This window comes from Oncorhynchus keta, chromosome 9 (genome assembly GCF_023373465.1).
Source record: "Oncorhynchus keta strain PuntledgeMale-10-30-2019 chromosome 9, Oket_V2, whole genome shotgun sequence".
NCBI lineage: Eukaryota > Metazoa > Chordata > Actinopteri > Salmoniformes > Salmonidae > Oncorhynchus > Oncorhynchus keta.
In genome coordinates this window covers 38,750,061-38,770,609 of record NC_068429.1, presented here as the reverse complement: position 1 = coordinate 38,770,609, position 20,549 = coordinate 38,750,061, and the positions used below count along the sequence as shown (strand labels likewise).

General features: G+C 41.4%; 2 protein-coding genes across 3 annotated transcripts; both read right to left on the bottom strand.

Annotated features, from left to right (window-relative positions):
* Positions 1 to 1,198: 1,198 nt before the first annotated feature.
* On the bottom strand, positions 1,199 to 4,119 carry eri1 (exoribonuclease 1). The gene is made up of 7 exons (XM_035776413.2): positions 3,707 to 4,119; positions 3,414 to 3,586; positions 3,020 to 3,242; positions 2,788 to 2,871; positions 2,556 to 2,665; positions 2,330 to 2,444; positions 1,199 to 2,223 (listed from the first exon to the last, which is right to left on the bottom strand). Exons 1-7 carry the CDS (start codon positions 3,782 to 3,784, stop codon positions 1,981 to 1,983), a joined length of 1,026 nt encoding a protein of 341 aa, XP_035632306.1. The 5' UTR covers positions 3,785 to 4,119; the 3' UTR covers positions 1,199 to 1,980.
* A 4,580-nt stretch (positions 4,120 to 8,699) lies between these two features.
* LOC118387744 (protein phosphatase 1 regulatory subunit 3B-like) lies at positions 8,700 to 13,578 on the bottom strand. 2 transcript variants are annotated; one of them, XM_035776416.2, is made up of 2 exons: positions 13,297 to 13,578; positions 8,700 to 11,392 (listed from the first exon to the last, which is right to left on the bottom strand). In XM_035776416.2, the coding sequence occupies exon 2, from the start codon at positions 11,359 to 11,361 to the stop codon at positions 10,498 to 10,500; it is 864 nt and encodes a 287-aa protein (XP_035632309.1). In that variant the 5' UTR covers positions 11,362 to 11,392; positions 13,297 to 13,578; the 3' UTR covers positions 8,700 to 10,497. The 2 variants fall into 2 exon arrangements, with proteins under 2 accessions (XP_035632309.1, XP_035632308.1); XM_035776415.2 differs by lacking the exon at positions 13,297 to 13,578 and adding an exon at positions 13,034 to 13,283.
* Between the last annotated feature and the right edge of the window lie 6,971 nt (positions 13,579 to 20,549).

Below are 20,549 nucleotides of genomic sequence, written 5' to 3'. Positions count from 1 at the left end.
AAACTTGCACGATGTAATGAGTTCAAGGCATCGTAAGGAAAGGTTCGTATGCAAGTATTTCACTTTAAAGTCTACACCAGTTGTATTCGGCGCATGTTATATATAACATTTGATTTGATGTCTCATTGGGGGCAAATGCAAAATACTGTACCACTTTCTCTTGGTATTCCTTGACGGGAAACTGCGTGTTCTTTGTACCGTGAGTTACATGTGATTTGTCTCCATCTAACGGAAATTATGTGAATGCACAGGATTTGGTCAAAACCATTACGTCACCATATCACATTGGATTATGTGTTGAAATTAGACATTTTTATTTTACCTTTATTTAACTCGGCAAGTCAGTTAAGAACATATTATTGCGCCTTAGACCGCTGTGCCACTCGGGACCCCAAAGTTGAAATTGGATTGGATTTGTACATAACATAAAAAGGGCATAATGCTTTTCTCGTGAACCCGTTACCATGAAGCACAGAAATGTTAGATGTTGTACCATTTGTAAATTAAATTTTTTGCAAATGCGATGCTACTTTTCATTCTGAGTCCATGAAGTTCAAACTGATTAAAAAACGCAGCACAAACAAAAACCGAGATAGACGATACATGTTACGGTGAAAATACTTTAACGTACAGCATAAATCGTTTTGGGGAGTATCTGTACTTTACTATTTATATTTTTGACTTCACTACATTCCTAAAGAAAATGATGCACTTTTTACTCAATACATTTTCCCTGACACCCAAATGTACTCGTTACATTTTGAATGCTTGACAGGACAAGAAAATGGTCCAATTCACACACTTGTGAATGGTCATCCCTATTGCCTGATCTGGCGGACTCATTAAACACAAACGCTCGTTTATAAAAGATGTCTGAGTGTCCTGCCTGGTCATTTCTCCACAACACAAATATTACATAGTGTTGGTGTGCCCGACTATCCGTAAATTAAAAAAAATGTATAGGTTCCGTCTGGTTTGCTTAATATAAGTATATGTTAGCAATTACATCTACTTTTGATGCTTAAGTATATTTAAAGCGAAATACTTTCACTCAAGTAGTATTTTATTGGGTGACTTTCACTTGTCATTTTCTATTAAAAGGTATCTTTAGTTTTACTCAAGTATGACAATTGGGTATTTTTCCCACAAAAGCCATTTAAAATATACTGCCCCCCAGAAAGTACAGAAAGCAGGCAAAAACGAAGGAAATATTTATTAGTATTAAACTATAAATGGTTTAAGACAATAGCTCATACATTATAAGCCCACGAGATTGTGCATTGCTTACACCAAACATATCCTCAATTTTCTTGGACCTGTTTTAGTGGACTCAAGTTCAATAAGTACACAGGCATGCGCTGAAAAAAAAAAAAAAAACTGAAGCAAGGCCTCTAAAAGACACAGTTAAGTAAATTTGAGGGTCAGCAAGGTTGTTTTGTTTTCAGACAATATGAAAGACAAAAGCCCAGCGAAATAACAATTATTCTTTAAAGAAACTTGTAGCAAACCGTGTCTGAGTGCTACTGTGGAAATCTACAGAAGTTGTCAAAAGGCAGAAACAACATTTTTATTGTGGTAAGTGTCACTACTAATAAAATTAAAAAACTATCCACAGAGTCCCACAATTTGGGACAAAAAGTAGACTCCGATTGAGTGGGGGAAAAAATGCAATGGGGCGGCAGCGTAGCCAAGTGGTTAGAGCGTTGGACTAGTAACCGGAAGGTTGCAAGTTCAAACCCCCGAACTGACAAGGTACAAATCGGTCGTTCTGCCCCTGAACAGGCAGTTAACCCACTGTTCCTAGGCCGTCATTGAAAATAAGAATTTGTTCTTAACTGACTTGCCTAGTTAAATAAAGGTAAAATTAAAAAATGAATTATTTTCAAGTCATGGGAGTAAAACAGGCATGGGATGCCTGCTTGAAGGCCCCAATGTGGACGTCAGAGCCAGGGGATGTGGAGCTGAAGTCGAGGTGGGGGGCTAGACTCTGCTGCGAGGATTATGTGGGGGTGGGGCTCCTTCCACAGGGGCAGAGCTGGGCACAGCCCGCAGCTGTCCTTCGTGCATGCGCTCGTTGATGCGCAGTTGGCAGCCATCCTGCAGCATGCGCAGCGCAATGCGAGCAATGTTGCGCGAGTCATCCAGGCCAGAGTGAGGGCGGCCCTCGTATTGAAGTCCCAGCTTCTCTAGCATGCTGCTCAGCTTGGTCTGGGTACGAGGGACCTATGAAAAAGAAAGTGAGGATTCTAGTTCTATTGTTCTACTCAACAGATCGTGTCTAACGTCTCTACATTTAGAGAGATATTTTTGATAATTTTATTATCACAACCTTATAGAAGTTTCCGTAGAATTTTTTTATGTTGATCCACTTCTTTGCAAACTGTGGATATCTGAGCCGACTTAAACGGCACTGGGTGTTCATGAACTTGCTCATGTCCCAAGATCTGTGGAAATAACAAAAGCACATAGTTGTACTAATGAGAACATGTAATATCTCGCTAGTTATCATTAATACATAAAAGCAGTGTTAGTACCCTCTGACAACACGTACGTACCCATCTGTAAGAATGGCATATTTGTATTTTGTGCCAAGCTCTTTCTCCTGAAGCCAAAGCACCACCCGCTTAAGAACGTCAGGGAACGTGTCTGCTTCATCCACCATTTTCTGGCCCAAAAAAAAGCAGTTAGAAAACTCTTATATTAACAGTACAATGTGTGAAGTATTGTGGATCATAGTATTCTAGTCCTTCAAAATTGGTTTAGACAACAATCTGTCTGGTGTCTCACCTGTGTTATCCCTGTCAACTTTATGCAGAACTCTGACAGCTGTGTGTTGACTTCTGGCCTGACATATTCCTGAAAGCTGTCCTCCTACAATGAAATCAAGTGTCATTCATGATAACAAAACATGTGTATTATTTGCATCAACTACTAATGTGAACTCAAAAGGGCCATACATCTGATAGTACACGCAAGCCTTACAATGCATTGATTCTAACAATGTACCCTCCTCACTTACAATGTCTAAAGTGTGGGTGTTGAACAGGACCATTGGAAACTCAATGATTTCATGCGTGAAGTCAAGGGGGTTGTCCTGTTCACACGTTGCCTCAAAGTCCACCACACAGATGAAGTCGTAGTAGGCATCAGTTGGTCCACCCTCTGTCACAGACTGCATCAAAGACAGCTTCTGCTTCTTGTAGTAGTTCTTCAACCGCTTCTTCATCACATCCTTCACACCTCTACACACAGTGAGAGAGAGAGAGAGACACACACTTGGGATCATGTTCAGTGATACAGATCTTTTTCCAGTGACATGTCAAACAGCTCTGGGATTTCCTAACGTAGAAATCCTGATCTCCAATGGATTACGTTTGTAGCAATCTCCTGTTGAAACAAGTGTTCCTACATACCTTGTGTCAAGCTTACACTCTGCCAGTTTAGACCGAAGCTCATCCTTGTTCATGCGGTTGATATGTCCATTTGCAAGAGCAATCTCCTTGTAAACAGGATCACTGAACTCGCCACGAGTAGAAGATACTTGAGGGACAGGTTCGCCAATGTTACTACACACCTTGTTGCAAGACTTGAAATAGAGAAATGAATATAACGTTAGTCTCACAAGTAGGTAACTCGTTTAAAACATCACCTAGCTGTTATTCCTACTGTAGCAGAGTTAACGTTAGCTCTACAGTAAATTACTCACCTTGTCATCTTCCTCGGGTTCAGAAGACAATTTCACATTGTCACCCTTGTCTTGAATATTCTCCTTGTATTCCTCCATTATTGAGGGATAGGATTGTCTCAACCAACTAATCCAAGTATGTTGACTGGAAATAAAATGTTTTCGTGCTACTTGCTAGCTAACTGGTCTCTTGTAGCAAACAATCCTCCTGTCATGTCCTCTGTTTCCGCGCGTTCTTCCCGCGTGTCCGTGGTCAGCGATTAAAAAAAAGATTTATCCGAAGTTTGTCGCGGAACAAGGTTAAAGTTACACGATATTAGACACTTCCCTTTATTCATATCTTTCCAACCTTATTCAGACAATACACATTTTACATAATACATATAAAATTGTGGGAAAATATAAACAATCAAACGTAATCTCCGGTTGCAGTTCCGGTTAAACTTGTAGCCTAAAATACATTAGCGACACCTAATGACAGGGAAGACCATTACATCAGTAAATCGACTACCAGGCTCCTCTTTTTAGTTGAATCAAAACAAGGAGGCACTAGAAAGTAACAAGCAATCAATCTAATTTATGAAACAAAAATATAAACGCAAAATATAAAGTGTTGGTCCCATGTTTAATGAGCTGAAATAAAATATCCTAGACATTTTCCACAAGCACAAAAAGCTTATTTCTCTCAAATGTTGTAAACAAATTTGTTTACATCTCGTTGCCAAGATAATCCATCCACCTGACAGGTGTGGCATATCAAGAAGCTGACAGGATGATCGTTACACAGGTGCAGCTCTAAAATGTGCTGTTTTGTCACACAACACAATGTCTCAAGTTTTGAGGGGTGAGCAATTTGCATGCTGACTGCAGGAATGTCCACCAGAGCTGTTACCAGAAAATTGAATGTTAATTTCTCTACCATACCATACCATACCCAACATCATTTTAGAGAATTTGGCAGTACGTCCAACCGGCCTCACAACCGTAGACCACATGTATGGCATTGTGTGAGCCAGAGATTTTCTTTTGTCAACGTTGTGAACAAAGTGTCCCATGGTGGTTGTGGGATTATGCTATGGGCAGGCATAAACTAGACAATGAACATAATTTAATTTTACCGATGACCATTTGAATGCACTGAGATACCGTGACAAGATCCCGAGACCCATTGTCGTGTCATTCATCTGCTGTCATCAACTCATGTTTCAGCATGATAATGCACAGCCCTGTCAGAAGGTTCTGTACACATTTTCTGGAAGCTGAAAATACCAGAGTTCTTCCATGGCCTGCATACTCACCAGACATGTCATCCATTGGGCATGTATGGGATGCTCTGGGTCAATGTGTACGACAGCATATTCCAGTTCCTGCCAATATCCAGTCATTTCGCACAGCAATTGAAGAGGAGTGAGACGACATTCCACAGGCCACAATCAACAGCCCGATCAACTCCATGCGATGGAAATGTGTCGCAATGCATGAGGCAAATGGTGGTCACACCAGATATTGACTGGTTTTCTGATCCACACCTCTACCTCTTTTTTTGTTGGTATCTATGACCAACAAATGCATATCTGTATTCCCAGTCATGTGAAATCCATAGATTAGGGTTTAATGAGTTTACTTCAATTGATTGATTTCCTTAAATTAACTGGAACTCAGTAAAATCTTTGAAATTGTTGTATGTTAAGTTGATATTGTCCTTCAGTATACAATAATGGTGAAGCTACAGTACATTGGTGGTCACAGCACAACTCATGCAGAAATACTGGTGCTTACACTGTGCATGGAAAGTTGATTTAACAGTGGGATGTGAATTATTCTCAAATTAAATTAATAACTAAACATAATTGTACGGCTTTGTTCCACATACAGTACTAGTCAAAGGTTTGGACACAACTACTCATTCTTGTCATAATATGGACTTTTTTATATTTTACCATATAGGGGGGCTATGTTCTGTATTCCACCCCAACCTTGTCACAACACAACTGATTGGCTCAAATGCATTAAAAATTAACTTTTAACAAGGAACACCTGTTAATTGAAATGCATTACAAGTGACTACCTCATGAAGCTGGTTGAGAGAAAGGCAAAGGACAAAGGGTGGCTATTTGAAGAATCTCAAGTATAAAATATATTTAGATTGTTTAACACTTTTGTGGTTACTACATGATTCCATGTGTTATTTCATAGTTTTGATGTCTTCACTATTATTCTACAATGTAGAAAACAGTAAAAAATAAAAAATAAACCCTTGAATGAGTAGGTGTGTCCAAACGTTTGACTGGGACTGTACATAGTGTATTCGGAAAGTATTCAGACCCCTTGACCTTTTCCCACATTTTGTTACATTACAGCCTTATCCTAAAATTAATGAAATAGTTTTTTTCCTCCTCAATGTACACACACAACACCCCATAATGACAAAGCAAAAACAGTTTTTTTAATGTTTGCAAATGTATACAAAATTAAAAACGGAAATATCACATTTACATACACTACCGTTCATATGTTTGGGGTCACTTGGAAATGTCCTTGTTTTTGAAAGAAAAGCAAATTGACGATATCGTGCAAAACTGTGTACGAGATCTGTGTACTACTCCCTTCACAGAACAACGTAAACTGGCTCTAACCAGAATAGAAAGAGGAGTGGGAGGCCCCAGTGCACAACTGAGCAATAGGACAAGTACATTAGTGTGTCAAGTTTGAGAAACAGACGCCTCACAAGTCCTCACTGGCAGCTTCATTAAATAGTACCTGCAAAACACCAGTCTCAACATCAACAGTGAAGAGGCGCCTCCGGGATGCTGGCCTTCTAGGCAAAGTTCCTCTGTCCAGTGCCTGGGTTCTTTTGCCCATCTTAATCTTTTATTTTTATTGGCCAGTCTGAGATATGGCTTTTTCGATGCAACTCTGCCTAGAAGGCCAGCATCCCGGAGTCACCTCCTCACTGTTGACGTTGAGACTGGTGTTTTGCGGGTACTATTTAATGAAGCTGCCAGTTGAGGACTTACGATAGTTGAGGCATCGGTTTCTCAAACTAGACACACTAATGTACTTGTCTTGTTCAGTTGTGCACCAGGGACTCCCACTCCTCTTTCTATTCTGGTTAGGGCCAGTTTGCGCTGTTCTGTGAAGGGAGTAGTACACAGATCTCATACACAGCCTTAATTTCTCAGAACAAGAATAGACTGACGAGTTTCAGAAGAAAGGTCTTTGTTTCTGGCCATTTTGAGCCTGTAATCAAACCCAGAAATGCTGATGCTCCAGATACTCAACTAGTCTAAAGAAGGACAGTTTTATTGCTTCTTGAATCAGGACAGTTTTCAGCTGTGCTAACATAATTGCAAAAGGGTTTTCTAATGATCAATTAGCCTTTCAAAATGCTAAACTTGGATTAGTTAACACAACGTGCCATTGGAACACAGGAGTGATGGTTGCTGATAATGGGCATCTGTACACCTACGTAGACATTCCATTAAAAATCATCCAATCCCATCTACAATAGAAATGTACAACATTAACAATGTCTTCACTATTTCTGATCAATTTGCTGCTATTTTAATGGACAAAAAAAAAGCTTTTCTTACAAAAACAAGGACATTTCTAAGTGACCCCAAACTTTTTGAACGGTAGTGTAAGTATTCAGAACCTATCCAGTACTTTGTTTAAGCACCTTTGATTACAGCCTTTGTGGTATGATGCTATAAGCTTGGCACACCTGTACTTGGGGAGTTTCTCCCATTCTTCTCTGCAGATCCTCTCAAGCTCCGTCAGTTTGGATGGGGAGCGTAGCTGCACAGCTATTTTCAGGTCTCTCCAGACATGTTCGTTCAGGTTCAAGTTTTAGAGAAACGTAATCATTGAATATTGTAAGAGCCTTCATTGTCTGCTTATATGCCTCCTTTATCTATCCTACGGTTCTGACTTGGTGTACAGGGAGAACACTAACAATGGCCAATGTTCTGAATTGTCACTGTACATTTCAAAAGTGGTGGACAACTAGTTATGGCTACCTCCAACCTAGCTCGCTCATTGAGGTCTTAAAATTACGTATTTGCCTCTTTTCCGCTTGTCGTCCCCTTATGCCATAGTTTGTACAGCTCAATTGTCAGTAGAAAACACATTTGTTTATGCAAGTCAGCCATGATTATTTTTGAAAGGCAGTAAATGAGGCTGAATGAACTGTTTTGCTTCCACACAAGGCTCCGCTGATTGCCAGGTGTGGCAGTGGTAAGGTGTTGGGACTGATGTTGGTACTCCGCATTTGGGAAAGCTTTATGTAGGCCCTAACAGTTTGTGGGCACCGTTTGTCAGTGGTGGGAAAAGTACCCAATTGTCATACTTGAGTAAAAGTTTTGATACCTTAATAGAAAGTTACAAGTAAGTCACCCAGCAAAATACTACTTGAGTAAAAGTCTGAAAGTATTTGATTTTAAATATACTTCAGTATCAAATGGAAATGTAATTGCTAAAATATACTTAAGTATCAAAAGTAGAAGTTAAATTATAAATAATTTCAAATTCCTTATATTTTCTGTTTGCCCCAAGATTTACATGCTGAAATTGCCAACTCTTATAAGACCCTTTATAAAAGACAGCAAATTGTTCTTAGTGACCAAGAAAGATTTCTTACCCCTCACCCAGTTCATTTTTGTTGTTAGTGTGTTTGATATTGTAGTGAACACTACAGTAAACAGTCTTATCTGTTAATGCATGGCTTGGTGAATGGTGTCTAAGGGTCTTGCTGAATATAGTTCAGCCGGCAGACCTTTGTACAGGTTGCTATGCGTTGAACAGGCTTCATCAGTCACTTCTATAGACATCTGTTTGAGTATCATAGTTCATAGTGACGAGGTCATGGGATTGATAAGTCAAACAAACCTTTGGTTAGCTCTCCTATCATTTCACTGAATTGCCATCACAAGGCTTGTTTCATATCACCCACAGTAGTAATACCACCTCTGTGCTGGAGGTTTCAACGAGGAGTTTATATAAACAAAACATGTAATATTCTTGCAAAACATATTTAATTCTGACATACAAAAATCCATCCTTCATACTTGTTCCTTTAAAAACATATCCAATGACTCATATTTACATAGAGCAGCATAGTGAACACGGTAAAACATTTTAAATCATCAACAGGAGCAGACAGAAATGTGTATTTCTAAGGTTCCAGTCCCAAGTAAATTCCTGCCATTCCCACACCTTTAAAAAAATCGAAGGATTTGAACTCAATACACCCACATACCAGAATGAGCTCAGTACAAACATGGTGCAAATCCTGAAGGGACTTAAAAATACCGGTCTATTCTGAAGTCATATCACTTAACATAAATCAACTTAAAGAACTCAGTACAAGAGATGTGATGTGAAAGTACAGACATTTTGATTCCAAATATATTTGTTAAAAATCATTGAAAGTTTCATCGTAAACATTTTGCTCTTCCAATTATTTCGACCTGCATAACACATAACAGTGTACATAATATATAATAATATATGCCATTTAGCAGACGCTTTTATCCAAAGCGACTTACAGTCATGTGTGCATACATTCTACGTATGGGTGGTCCCGGGGATCGAACCCACTACCCTGGCGTTACAAGCGCCATGCTCTACCAACTGAGCTACAGAAGGACCATCATTTTACCAGTTAGTGTAATGGCTTATCCCAACACATACAGTGGGGTCCAGAATTACTAGATCCCTTGACAAAGAGGGGCAAAATACACTGTATAAAATAAATACTGAGCTATATTGCATGAAATGTATATTTTACACTAATACAATTGCTCAGATAGATATATATATATATAATACTTGTTAAACAATCTCAAAAAGATAAGGGACAAAATGATTGGATCCTCTGCTTTCAATAGTCCAGCATCCCTGTGTTTGTCCATCCCTTTTAAGGATAACGACACAATTCAGAGTAGGGCTGAGGTATTTTCTGCATGCGCATTGTTCTTTGGAAGGTTAAACCCACCATTGGTGTGCGGGCCAAAGACTACTATTTTCATGTCTAATGAAAATAGCACTGGTTCCTATCCAAGTGCCATTGCCGTTTAGCAAACTTCAGGCGGTGCTATGGTCATACGACATGAAAATAGAGCTCTTTGACCACGCACACCAATGGTGTTTAGCCTTCAAAAGAACAACGCATATGCAGAAAATACCTAATCCCTACTGTAAAATATAGTGGTGCATCTTTGATGTTATGGGGCTAAAACATTTTTGAAAAAGGCTCAATTGTCGTTATCCTCGCAAAGGAAGGGTGATGGCATATTGAAAACATGGGATCCCTAAGTTTTGACCTCATCTTTGAGATTTTATTTTATTACTTGTTAAACAAAATCTTTGTCTGAGCAATTGTATTAGTACAAATATAATTTATACATTTTTTGAGCATAGAATAGAGACCAGTTTGAATTTTTCGTTTTTTTACTAATCTTTATCAAGGGATCCAATAATTCCAGAACCCACTGTAGATCAAGTACAAAAGCTAGATATTAATTATGTTCTTCTCTTTGTTCAGTCAACATCTACACTGAGATATACCTGTTAATTAAACCTGCTATGCAATCAGTAAATGTCACATCTGAATATTCTAGTTCTGATAATCCACAGAGTATACAACCCCCATCCCAAAACATATTTCCTTTTCTTATTGCTTTTGTTCCCCCGAGCATGGCGAGACTGGCCTGGCCTGAAAAAAAAAAATTAAAAAAAAACTAAAAAACTAATTTTCGGGAACAGCCCTTTCTCTGAACAAAAAAACACTTTACTCTAAGGATGACGGCTTTTCAGTAGTACCGTCTAATATCCTCATATCCTGCATAACTTGGCCACTCTGGGAACATCCCATGGGAGCATCTAGGACTTCCATAGAAGTCAAATTGAATTCCAAGATCAAACGAGTGTCTCTGCTGGTTATTGCTGAAGCTGCCCTGGCCATCCATCTTCAGAGCAGACCAGATGATCCTGTAGTTTCGGCCCTGGTTACCGTCCCAGTATGTCTGGCCATTGACTTTGTAGCAGATGGCAAACTCTATGTGCTTGTGTGGCCTCAGCTCAGCTGGAAGGGAAACCACGAAGGCGAAGGTGTCATAGTTCGAGCCTGTGTAGGTGTCCTTCAAGTACTGGCACTCAAAGTCTGTGTAGCTTTTCCAAGTGTCAAAGGTTACACGCACCTTGACAGACTTCTCAAAGGACAGGTTTTTGACTTTCACGGTTCCAGACAGTGCCTTCTCATTCAGCATGCAGTGCTCTAGGCAGACAAGCTCAGTCTCCAGACGCTGACGGAACAGCAGGTAATCAGAGGAGGGCTGGGTGAAGCCCATTATCAGTTTGTCCTCCTCATTTGGTAACTTGAGTGAAGAGCTGAACAGCTCTGTGATGTTGAGTGGGATGTTAATAGTGTCAAAATGAGAAAAGAACTTCACCTTGGTGAGGGCCAGGCCCTTGTGGTCGGCGAAGGACACTCGCCTTTTAGGCTTTCCATTCTTCTCATGAAGCAAATCTGGTTCAGTCTGCATAGGAGGGGCAGAGGGTTTGAACCGCATGCAGGGCTTCAGACAGGGTCGTAGTGGTTGTAGTGATTTCGGGGACCTCGTGTAGCAGAAGTCATCGTTTGACAGGTAGAGCGGCATGGCCAATTCAATCGGCATGGTGGACTTGTGAGGAAAGAGGCTGAATAGACTGAGGGAAAAAAAACAAAGATACCAGAACATTGTCATTCGTCCAGTTGCTTCAAACAATGTTTGACAGAATACACATTCTCTTGTGAAATGTATACAGTATCTTTATTGCTGAATTTGCATGTGAAACATTAAGCAACCGTAGGCTAAGTGCATGGCCAGAGCAAACATTGCATAAATTTCATCAGCTGATAGATCAACCCCCAAGTTACTCATGTTCAGCCAACCATCACATGCATTTGATTGTCTGCCGTATAATATCACTGTTTCAGTTGTCAAAAGGTCTTCTCTAACCTACTTGCCCAATGTGTATAATCATGGGTATGCCTCAGCATTTGTACAATCCATCATGTACTCAGTTGGAAAAGGGAAGGTGATCATGTATAGCCTTTTCCTGAAATGCTGTGGGGTGGGGGTTCTTCTGAAATGCTAAATGAGTTTTGAGGTCTCCATAATATCCACATTTCTTGTACTTCTACATTTATTGGATAGCCTTGTCTTGAGGTGAGGCATAGGCACGCAACTGATATGACAGAAATAGAGTTAAGGAATTATGCTAGTATCCACAAGTTCATCTAACTCTTGGGAAGTAGATAAAAGGGCCTCATTGCCAAAATCCCAAAGTATCACTTTAAAGCCCATTCTTACTGCACTAAACTTGTCTCACTTTACTAACATGAACTTCAGAACTGAAACGCTACAGATCATTACTTACTCAGTGTTACACACATGCTGTCCTTTAATTTCTAATATGCCAAACAAGGGCAATTTTGCAGACAATTTTATCCAGTGCAACTTACAGTTGTGATTCCCTACATTTGCATACTGGACCCCCGTGGGATTCGAACCCACAACCCTGGTGTTGCAACTGAGCAACACAGGACCCATAATTGTCTCTCTTTCTGGTTTCAGTTTTTCTGACAGTTCATTGTGAAACAAAAAACACGGTACACTAACTAGCCAATAAACTATACCCAACATTACATGTTAAAGCTTGCGAATAGCCATTGATATGATGGTGCTGCTTAAGGATTTGCCTAATCAGCAAATGTTTTGCCATTCATTCACACTACTTGGCGATACTTGATTAAATCTCGATTCAGAAGCCCGCATTGTCTTGTTCTAGTTGCAAGTAGAACCCCAATAATGAGGTAATATTCATCAGAAAGATATTAAAAGCACTTTTTGCAGAGAGTGTGGAGACATTTTAGCTAGCAGACATTTCACGTTTCCAAATTCTTTCCATAAACTATCCAGTTTTTTAAGTGACAATGCAGCGGCCACGCAACCCAAACAAAGATCTACACACATGCAAGACGCATCTCACTTAATACAAAAAGTGGATTTAAGATTTTCCTGGATATATTTTCTTTTTTTTGGCGTTCCACCTGCAACTGGAAACAGATGTTTATAATACACCGCAGCTTTCTGAATCAAGAACGAAGAAAGTACCGACAAGTAAAGGTTAGTTGAATGTTGCATGACTGCATTGTCTATGGGCCATATTCAGAGACTATGTATTCTCGACCTCAGAGGCTGAGGTTTGAGTTCCTTGGCTATGAACTAACTCAATGTTATAGACTACCACTGCGAATTGGATTGGAATTTTATTTATCTAACGTTAGTCGTGAAACAAGCTTACCTTGTGCAAGTGGTTTGTAACATTTGCAATGAATTCAGGAAGGATTGACATGATAGGTTACGTCTACTAGTCAGAAATCACCATCTCAGCGGTGAAAGCTCCTCTTCCTTGCCGTTTACATGTAGGTTATATTCAATTTTGCTGCAATGCTACTCTTCTATTGCTACAAATCAAAAGTAAATAGCAACTTCAAACTGTATCCAGATTCGGTCATTCCACCGTTTCAAACACCAGACTGGGTTCAAGTGAACATGTAGGCCTACCTGTAGCCAATCACAAGTGGGCGGTGGAGGAGCGCTCGGTGAATCGTCAACTTGGTGAAAGAATATCGAATGACCGCTCTAACGATGGAAATACATGTCCTCAAAGATAGAAGACAGGCGGGACCATTCTAGCAAATGAGAGGGCAGTTTTGCTCGTCAACAACTGGCACAACACCAATATAGTATTTTTTTGTTGTAAATTGCCGGAATGCCACGTGCGTCTTATTAACAACCAAACCATTTGTATTTATTATGGATCCCCGGCAGCAGGTACTCTTCCTGGGGTCTAGCAAAATTAAGGAAGTTTATACAATTTAAAAAACATTACAATAAATTCACAACACACTGTGTGCCCTCAGGCCCCTACTCCACCAATACCACATTTATACAGTACTAAATCCGTGTGTATGTATAGTGCGTATGTTATCGTGTGTGTATGCATGTGTCTGTGCCAATGTTTGTGTTGCTTCGCAGTCCCCGTTGTCCCATATGGTGTTTTTGTAATCTAATTTTACTGCTGTCATGATTTACTTGATGTGGAATAGAGTTCCATGTAGTCACTCTTGTGGCATGTCTTGTGAGGTATGCACAGAACTTCTATTCGATCAAATAAGCCAGATTTTAAACTGAGCAAACCCTCTCGCTTCTCATCTTACTTTCTGTCTAGGTTCTAAAGCTAAATCAAAGCTGGTGGATCAATGAAGATGTCCCACTCAGGCCGTTTACCATTACTTTTTTGTTGTCACAGTTCCAGTCTGCTTAAGCATTTTAAGGCAAGGATGCCCAATATTGGACTAAAGTAGCCTAACGTTACTCATCTTAGTCCAAGGATCTTACATGTTCTGTTTAAAGGGTGAATTGGCTCTGGAAGCCAAAACAGACAAATTCACCATCTAAAGGTTTATCGATGTTCAATTGCGGAATGGTACTAGCAACATAAATCCCTCTACTTTCATATCACATCATTCATTTCACAAATGCAAAATACACACTTACTGTATGCAGTTGCAGCCTACAGTATTTTTCAGGGACAACGGGTTCGTGGCGTCGGTCTTCCGTTTACACACAGGTGTTCGGTGACAAAGATGGCTACCTAGTACAGGTAGTCCATGGTCTTCTGTCTGTTTTCCGTAAACAAGCGCTGTAACATGGAAATATGGCCTTGTGGGAACCCTAGCCCTTTTAAACGGTGTGTATCAACAACCTTCTGTTTTTTTAAAAGTATTTCTCTCTGATATTAAAGATACGGTCCTGATGTTTCCAAAACCATACCACAAGCAATGCGTGTTAATATTCAGACCATGCATCATGGCTCTTAACAAATCTCATCCCCTACAGAAGACACTTTTATTCAATGATTTATGTGACCAAGAACCCGATGGCCACTCTGACAGAGCTCCAGAGATCCCCTGTAGAGATGGGAGAACCTTCCAGAAACACGACCATCTCTCCAGCACTCCACCAATCAGGCCTTTATGGCACTCCTCAGTAAAAGGCACATTACAGCCAACTTGGAGTTTTTCAATACGCACCTAAAAGACTCTCAGTCAATGGGAAACAATATTCTCTGGTCTGATTAAACCAGGATTGAACTCTTGAGCCTGAATGCCAACCGTCATATCTGGAGGAAACCTGGCACCGTCCCTACAGTGAAGCATGGTAGTAGCAGCATCCTGCTGTGGGGATCTTGTTCAGCGGCAGGGACTGGAAGACTAGTCAGGATTGAGGGGAAGATTAACGTAGCAAAGTACAGAGTGGTGAAAACCTGCTCCAGAGCGCTCAGGACCTCAGACTGGGGCAACGGTTCACCTTCCAACAGGACAACGACCCCAAGCACACAGCCAAGACAACACAGGAGTGGCCTTTTGCTGCGATTACAGCTGTAAGTCGCTTGGGGTATGTCTCTATCAGTTTTGCACATCGAGAGACTGAATTTTTTTCCCATTCCTCCTTGCAAAACAGCTCGAGCTCAGTGAGGTTGGATGGAGAGCATTGGTGAACAGCAGTTTTCAGTTCTTTCCACAGATTCTCGATTGGATTCAGGTCTGGACTTTGACTTGGCCATTCTAACACCTGGATATGTTTATTTTTGAATCATTCCATTGTACATTTTGCTTTATGTTTTGGATCATTGTCTTGTTGGAAGAAAAATCTCCGTCCCAGTCTCAGGTCTTTTGCAGACTCCATCAGGTTTTCTTCCAGAATGGTCCTGTATTTGGCTCCATCCATCTTCCCATCAATTTTAACCATCTTCCCTGTCCCTGCTGAAGAAAAGCAGGCCCAAACCATGATGCTGCCACCACCATGTTTGACAGTGGGGATGGTGTGTTCAGGGTGATGAGCTGTGTTGCTTTTACGCCAAACATAACGTTTTGCATTGTTGCCAAAAAGTTCAATTTTGGTTTCATCTGACCAGAGCACCTTCTTCCACATGTTTGGTGTGTCTCCCAGGTGGCTTGTGGCAAACTTTAAACAACACTTTTTATGGATATCTTTAAGAAATGGCTTTCTTCTTTCCACTCTTCCATAAAGGCCAGATTTGTGCAATATATGACTGATTGTTGTCCTATGGACAGTCTCCCACCTCAGCTGTAGATCTCTGCAGTTCATCCAGAGTGATCATGGGCCTCTTGGCTGCATCTCTGATCAGTCTTCTCCTTGTATGAGCTGAAAGTTTAGAGGGATGGCCAGGTCTTGGTAAATTTGCAGTGGTCTGATACTCCTTACATTTCAATATTATCGCTTGCACAGTGCTCCTTGGGATGTTTAAAGCTTGGGAAATCTTTTTGTATCCAAATCCGGCTTTAAACTTCTTCACAACAGTATCTCGGACCTGCCTGGTGTGTTCCTTGTTCTTCATGATGCTCTCTGCGCTTTTAACGGACCTCTGAGACTATCACAGTGCAGGTGCATTTATACGGAGACTTGATTACACACAGGTGGATTCTATTTATCATCATTAGTCATTTAGGTCAACATTGGAGCATTCAGAGATCCTCACTGAACTTCTGGAGAGAGTTTGCGGCACTGAAAGTAAAGGGGGCTGAATAATTTTGCACGCCCAATTTTTCAGTTTTTGATTTGTTAAAAAAGTTTGAAATATCCAGTAAATGTCGTTCCACTTCATGATTGTGTCCCACTTGTTGTTGATTCTTCACAACAAAAATACAGTTTTATATCTTTATGTTTGAAGCCTGAAATGTGGCAAAAAGTGGCAAAGTTCAAGGGGGCCGAATACTTTCGCAAGGCACTGTATATAGTGGTCTATACACACTACCTGTCAAAAGTTTAGGAACACCTACTCATTCAAGGGTTATCCTTTATTTCTACACTGTAGAATAACAGTGAAGACATCAAAACTATGAAATAACACATATGGAATAATGTAGTAACCAAAAAAGTGTTAAACCATCAATATATATAGTGGGGAGAACAAGTATTTGATAACCTGCAAAATCGGCAATGTTTCCTACTTACAAAACATGTAGAGGTCTGTAATTTTTTTTATCATAGGTACACTTCAACTGTAAGAGACTGAATCTAAAACAAAACTCCAGAAAATCACATTGTATGATTTTTAAATAATTCATTTGCATTTTATTGAATGACATAAGTATTTGATCACCTACCAACCAGTAAGAATTTTGGCTCTCACAGACCTGTTTGCTTTTCTTTAAGAAGCCCTCCTGTTCTCCACTCATTCATTACCTGTATTAACTGCACCTGTTGGAACTTATTACCTGTATAAAAGACACCTGTCCACACACTCAATGAAACAGACTCCAACCTCTCCACAATGGCCAAGACCAGAGAGCTGTGTAAGGACATCAGGGTTAAAATTGTAGACCTGCACAAGGCTGGGATGGACTACAGGACAATGGGCAATCAGCTTGGTGAGAAGGCAACAACTGTTGGCGCAATTATTAGAAAATGGAAGAAGTTCAAGATGACGGTCAATCACCCTCGGTCTGGGACTCCATGCAAGATCTCACCTCGTGGGGCATCAATGATCACGAGGAAGGTGAGGGATCAGCCCAGAACTACATGACAGGACCTGGTCAATGACTTGAAGAGAGCTGGGACCACAGTCTCAAAGAAAACCATTAGTAACACACTACACCGTCATGGATTAAAATCCTGCAGAGCACGCAAGGTCCCCTTGCTCAAGCCAGCGCATGTCCAGGTCCGTCTGAAGTTTGCCAATGACCATCTGGATGATCCATAGGAGGAACGGGAGAAGGTCATGTGGTCTGATGAGACAAAAATAGAGCTTTTTGGTCTAAACTCCACTCGCCGTGTTTGGAGGACGAAGAAGGATGAGTACAACCCCAAGAACACCAACCGTGAAGCATGGAGGTGGAAACATCATTCTTTGGCGATGCTTTTCTGCAAAGGGGACAGGACAACTGCACCGTATTGGGGGGAGGATGGATGGGGCTATGTATCGCGAGATCTTGGCCAACAACTTCCTTCCCTCAGTAAGAGCATTGAAGATGGGTCGTGGCTGGGTCTTCCAGCATGACAACGACCGGAAAACACACAGCCAGGGCAACTAAGGACTGGCTCCGTAAGAAGCATCTCAAGGTCCTGGATTGGCCTAGCCAGTCTCCAAACCTGAACCCAATAGAGAATCTTTGGAGGGAGTTGCAAGTCCGTGTTGCCCAGCAACAGCCCCAGAACATCACTGCTCTAGAGGAGATCTGCATGGAGGAATGGGCCAAAATACCAGCAACAGTGTGTGAAAACCTTGTGAAGACTTACAGAAAACGTTTGACCTCTGTCATTGCCAACAAAGGGTATATAACAAAGTATTCAGATAAACTTTTGTTATTGACCAAATACTTATTTTCCACCATAATTTGCAAATAAATTCATTAAAAATCCTACAATGTGATTTTCTGGATTTTTCTTTTCCTCATTTTGTCTGTCATAGTTGAAGTGTACCTATGATGAAAATTACAGGCCTCTCATCTTTTTAAGTGGGAGAACTTGCACAATTGGTGGCTGACTAAATACTTTTTTGACCCACTGTACATAGACATGGAATCACTGGCAACTTTAATAATGGGACACTAGTCCCTTTAATGTTTTCATACTGCTTTACTCATCTCATATGTATATACTTTATTCTATACTACTGTATTTAAGTCAATGCCACTCCGACATTGCTCGTCCTAATGTTTATATATTTCCTAATTCTATTATTTTACTTTTAGATTTGTGTGTATTGTTGTGAATTGTTAGCTCGGGGGCAGGGTAGCCTAGTGGTTAGAGCGGTGGACTAGCAACTAGAAGGTTGCCATTTCAAACCCCCGAGCTGACAAGGTACAAATCTGTCGTTTTGCCTCTGAACAGGCAGTTAACCCACTGTTCCTAGGTCGTCATTGAAGAATTTGTTCTTAACTGACTTGCCTAGTTAAATAAAGGTAAAATAAAAAAAATGTCAGATACTACTGCACTGTTGGAGCTAGGAACACATGCATTTCGCTACACCCACAATAACATATGCTAAATATGTGTATGTGACCAATACAATTTGATTTGATAGAATAAAACGTGTAAGATCTCCTAAACCTGTGTTTACCACAGACCTTATTTTTGGCGTTTATCAAAAAACTCTATTCATTTTCCCCATAGGCTTTGCCCATGGTGGAGTTAGTACCTACAACAAGGCACAATTACTGTTGCTCTCTATGTGGGCAGCTGTCACGTTCTGACCTTTATTTCCTTTGTTTTGTCTTTATTTAGTATGGTCAGGGCGTGAGTTGGGGTGGGCAGTCTATGTGTGTTTTTCTATGTTGGGGCTTTGAGTTCAGCCTAGTATGGTTCTCAATCAGAGGCAGGTGTCGTTAGTTGTCTCTGACTGAGAATCATACTTAGGTAGCCTGGGTTTCACTTTTGAGTTGTGGGTGTTTGTTTTTCGTGTGTGTGTTTGTTGCCACACGGTACTGTTTCGGTTTCGTTCATGTTCGCGTTTATTGTTTTGTATTTTCATTGTGTTCAGTTTATATCTTAAAATAAACGTTATGGACACTTACCACACTGCGCACTGGTCCTCCGATCCTTCTCGCTTCTCCTCCTCAGAAGAGGAGGAGGAATGCCGTTACAGAAACACCCACCAACAAAGGACCAAGCAGCGTGGTAACAGGCAGCAGCAGCAGCGGCAAAGAACACAGGACTCCTGGACATGGGAGGAGATTCTGGACGGCAAAGGACCCTGGGCACATCCAGGAGAATATCGCCGCCCCAAAGCAGAGCTGGAGGCAGCGAAGGCAGAGAGGCGCTGGTATGAGGAGGCAGCACGGCAGCGCAGCTGGAAGCCTGAGAGGCAACCCCAAAAATGTCTTGGGGGGCACACGAGGAGTGTAGAGAAGCCAGGTAGGAGACCTGCGCCAACTTCCCGTGCTTACCGGAGAGAGAGAAGGACCGGGCAGGCAACGTGTTATGGTGGAGCGCACAGTTTCCCCAGTGCTTGTGGGTAGCACAGTGCGGTACATTCCAGCTCCTCGTATTGGCCGATGAAGCCGGCTCTAAGCATCTGGTATCCAGTGAGTCTCCTTGGGCCGGCATACATGGCACCAGCCTTACGCATGGTGTCCCCGGTTCGCCAGCACAGCCCAGTGCGGGCTATTCCACCTCGCCGCACTGGCCTGGCTACTCGGAGCATTCAACCAGGTAAGGTTGGGCAGGCTCGGTGCTCAAGAGCTCCAGTGCGCCTTCACGGTCCGGTCTACCCAGTGCCGCCTCCACGCACCAGCCCTTTGGTGGCAGCCCCCCGCACCAGGCTGTCTTTCCATCTTCTGCCTACAGGTGTTCCCGTGCCGCCACAGTCTCCCGTCTGTCCTGAGCCGCCACAGTCTCTCGTCTGTCCCGAGCCACCACAGTCTCCCGTCTGTCCCGAGCCGCCAGAGAGGAGGAGGAGGAAGAGGAGGAGAAGAGGAGGAGGAGCAGCCTTCATGGGTCCAATGTTTTAACCCGCATTGAGCCCACATCATGCCAATATTGGTATGTTAATGGGAAAAGATGGGCTAATTTCTGGCAAAGTGAGGGCTGCCCTCACCAGATATGGACTGCATTTACATTTTAGACATTTAGCAGGTGCTCTTATCCAGAGTGACTTACAGTTAATAGATTCATCTTAAGATAGCTAGGTGGGACAAACACATATCACAGTCATAGTAAGTACATGTTTTCCTCAAGGTAGCTATCAGCAAGGTCAGAGCTAGGAAGGTGGAAAACAAAGTCAAGTGCGA

Coding starts and splice junctions, on each gene's coding strand:
- LOC118387744 (XM_035776415.2), bottom strand. CDS start 13,056: ATGTTACAAACCACTTGCACAAG. Junction 11,393..13,033: donor TTACAAACCACTTGCACAAG/GTAAGCTTGTTT, acceptor TTTTTCCCTCAG/TCTATTCAGCCTCTTTCCTC.
- eri1 (XM_035776413.2), bottom strand. CDS start 3,784: ATGGAGGAATACAAGGAGAATATTCAAGACAAGGGTGACAATGTGAAA. Junction 3,587..3,706: donor AACCCGAGGAAGATGACAAG/GTGAGTAATTTA, acceptor CTCTATTTCAAG/TCTTGCAACAAGGTGTGTAG. Junction 2,224..2,329: donor TCTACGGAAACTTCTATAAG/GTTGTGATAATA, acceptor TCTTTTTCATAG/GTCCCTCGTACCCAGACCAA.